General features: G+C 56.5%; 1 protein-coding gene across 1 annotated transcript; it reads left to right on the top strand.

Moving 5' to 3' along the window:
• Positions 1-219: 219 nt before the first annotated feature.
• SOX14 (SRY-box transcription factor 14) lies at positions 220-1345 on the top strand. Its single transcript, XM_039696933.1, has 2 exons — positions 220-592; positions 746-1345. The coding sequence occupies exons 1-2, from the start codon at positions 321-323 to the stop codon at positions 1041-1043; spliced, it is 570 nt and encodes a 189-aa protein (XP_039552867.1). The 5' UTR covers positions 220-320; the 3' UTR covers positions 1044-1345.
• The last annotated feature ends 1144 nt before the right edge of the window (positions 1346-2489 follow it).

Raw genomic sequence — 2489 nt, 5'->3', positions numbered from 1 at the left:
CCCCGCGTCCCCACCGCCGGCCCGGTGCTGCGCCCGGCGGCTCCCCGCCCGCCTAGTGCCCGCCGGGCCCCGCGGGCCTCCGCTCCGCGCCGCTCCGCGCTGCTCCGCGCCCCGCCCCGGCACGGCTCCCGCCGGGGACGGCCTTGGCGGAGGACCTGTGATGATCAGCTGAGCCCGCTCCTGCCGCTCCTCCGGCTCCTCCGGCCTTCTCCCGCCGTTCTTCTTCCTCCTCCTCTTCCTCCTCCTCCTCGTCCTGCCGCCGCCGTCCGGCGCCCGCAGCCGCCGCGCCCCGCAGAGCCGCCCGCCCGCCCGGCCGAAGCATGTCCAAGCCCAGCGACCACATCAAGCGCCCCATGAACGCCTTCATGGTGTGGTCCCGCGGCCAACGGCGCAAGATGGCCCAGGAGAACCCCAAGATGCACAACTCGGAGATTAGCAAGCGGCTGGGCGCGGAGTGGAAGTTGCTCTCCGAGGCGGAGAAGCGCCCCTACATCGACGAGGCCAAGCGGCTGCGGGCGCAGCACATGAAGGAGCATCCCGACTACAAGTACCGGCCCCGGCGCAAGCCCAAGAACCTGCTGAAAAAGGACAGGTATGTCTTCCCTTTGCCTTACCTCGGGGAAACAGATCCCTTAAAGGCCGCCGGGCTTCCCGTGGGGGCCACTGACTCGCTGCTGAGCTCCCCGGAGAAGGCCAGGGCTTTCCTGCCTCCCACCTCAGCACCTTACTCCTTACTTGACCCCAGCCAGTTCAGCTCCAGCGCCATTCAGAAGATGACTGAGGTTCCTCACACCTTAGCCACCAGCACCCTGCCCTACGCCTCCACCTTGGGATACCAGAACGGGGCGTTCGGCAGCTTGAGCTGCCCCAGCCAACACACCCACACTCACCCCTCGCCAACTAACCCGGGCTATGTCGTGCCATGTAACTGTACCGCTTGGTCGGCTTCCAGTTTGCAACCTCCAGTTGCCTACATATTATTCCCAGGCATGACCAAGACTGGGATAGACCCCTATTCTTCAGCACACGCGACTGCCATGTAACACCCACCCACCCACACCCCACGGGCGTGTGTGTGTGTGTGTGTGTGAGCGTGCGTGTGCCCCCCACCCCGGCCGGCAGCTGGAACTGGGATTCCTCCGTGTGTGCATGTACATAAAAGCTGCAGGAGCAAAAAAAAGGCCACCCGAACCAGGACTCTGCCGCCCGCCGCCGGGCCGGGACAGACGCGGACGCTGCCTCGGAGATGCTCTCGCCTAAAGCTCGCCACGAGAGCTGGCCCCAGGCTCGGGGGGGATCTGCAATCGCGGGGGCAGATAGGAGCCCGGCGCTTGTAAGAGTTGTAAATGTGTTTAAAAACAGAAAAGAGAAGCGAACCTTGAACTGCCCTTTTGGGACAAAGCGGGGAGAAAAAGAGAAAAAGACAAAAAAAGAAAAAAAAAAGAGAGAGGCGGTTTCGATTTTTATTTATTCTCTTAATGTCTATGAGTTCTCCAGGGTCTCATGTCACTTGGACTTGACTTTGGGAAGTCCCGGTCTTACTCTGATTTTATTTTTTTTCCCTCGTTGTTTTCCTTTTGCACATTGAAAAACGAGATCAGCTGTGTTATATATATATAAATATATATATATTTTGCCACCACGTACTACTAGGTAAAATTGCTTTTCATGTCAGAAAAAAAAAAAGGCTCTTCAAAGTTAAAAAAGAAAAAAAAAAAAGAAAAAAAAAAAGACGGGGAGAAACATTTATATTTAAAACCTATGATAGTGTTTGCTTAATTTAAAACAGATAGTCCTTAAATTTGTGTGATCCAGTGAGATTAGATCTAAGTTTACTTTAGACAGAGCGTCAGGTATGAAGTCAGGCAGTAGAATTGTAAAAAAATTAATAATACTACTACTACTAATAACGAAAAACAGAATAAAAACCGATGGCAATTTAAATATGTTTTCACAATGTCTTGGACAAGAAGAAACAGAAACTAAGATGTATCCGGCAGGATTTTACCTCGTTAAACCTTTTCATTTGTTGAACAAAGACGTTTTGAATAAAGACAATCTGTCATCAAACGAGGCAAGTGCGTGGTGTGAGTGCGGGGACGCTGCCCCCGCGCCGGGAGCGACCCCCGCCCGCAGCCCCCGGCTCTCCCCGGGCCGGGGCCGCTCTGGAGCCGTGCCGTGCCGTGCCGTGCCGTGCCGTGCCGTGCCGTGCCGGGCTCCGCTCGGAGCCCGTCGGGGAAACGCGGCTGCGGGCGGAGAAAACTTGCGGAAAGACGGGATGGAGCGGAGCGGAGCCGGGGGCTGCGGAGGGGTGTTCTCCCCTCGTCCCGTCCCGTCCCGTCGGGGAATTTGGCTTTTCCCAAGTTGGCTTTTCCCAAGTTGTCTCCGCGGCGTTGAAGTTTTAGCGGTGCGAGGGAATATTTGGAGCGGGGAGGGGAGCTTTGAAGGGGGTGGTTTGGAATTTGTGCGGATCAATTAGCGGTGTTTGG

Source organism: Passer montanus, unplaced genomic scaffold, assembly GCF_014805655.1.
Source record: "Passer montanus isolate IOZ18808 unplaced genomic scaffold, ASM1480565v1 scaffold115, whole genome shotgun sequence".
Classification (NCBI taxonomy): Eukaryota; Metazoa; Chordata; class Aves; order Passeriformes; family Passeridae; genus Passer; species Passer montanus.
The sequence above is the reverse complement of the archived record's forward strand: the minus strand, read 5'-3'. Positions and strand labels throughout refer to the sequence as shown.

What these genes read in the sequence shown, in the direction of transcription:
- SOX14 (XM_039696933.1), top strand. Translation starts at nt 321, where the DNA reads ATGTCCAAGCCCAGCGACCACATCAAGCGCCCCATGAACGCCTTCATG. An exon ending in AACCTGCTGAAAAAGGACAG is followed by an intron (nt 593 to 745) that starts GTATGTCTTCCC and finishes ACTTGACCCCAG; the next exon opens with CCAGTTCAGCTCCAGCGCCA.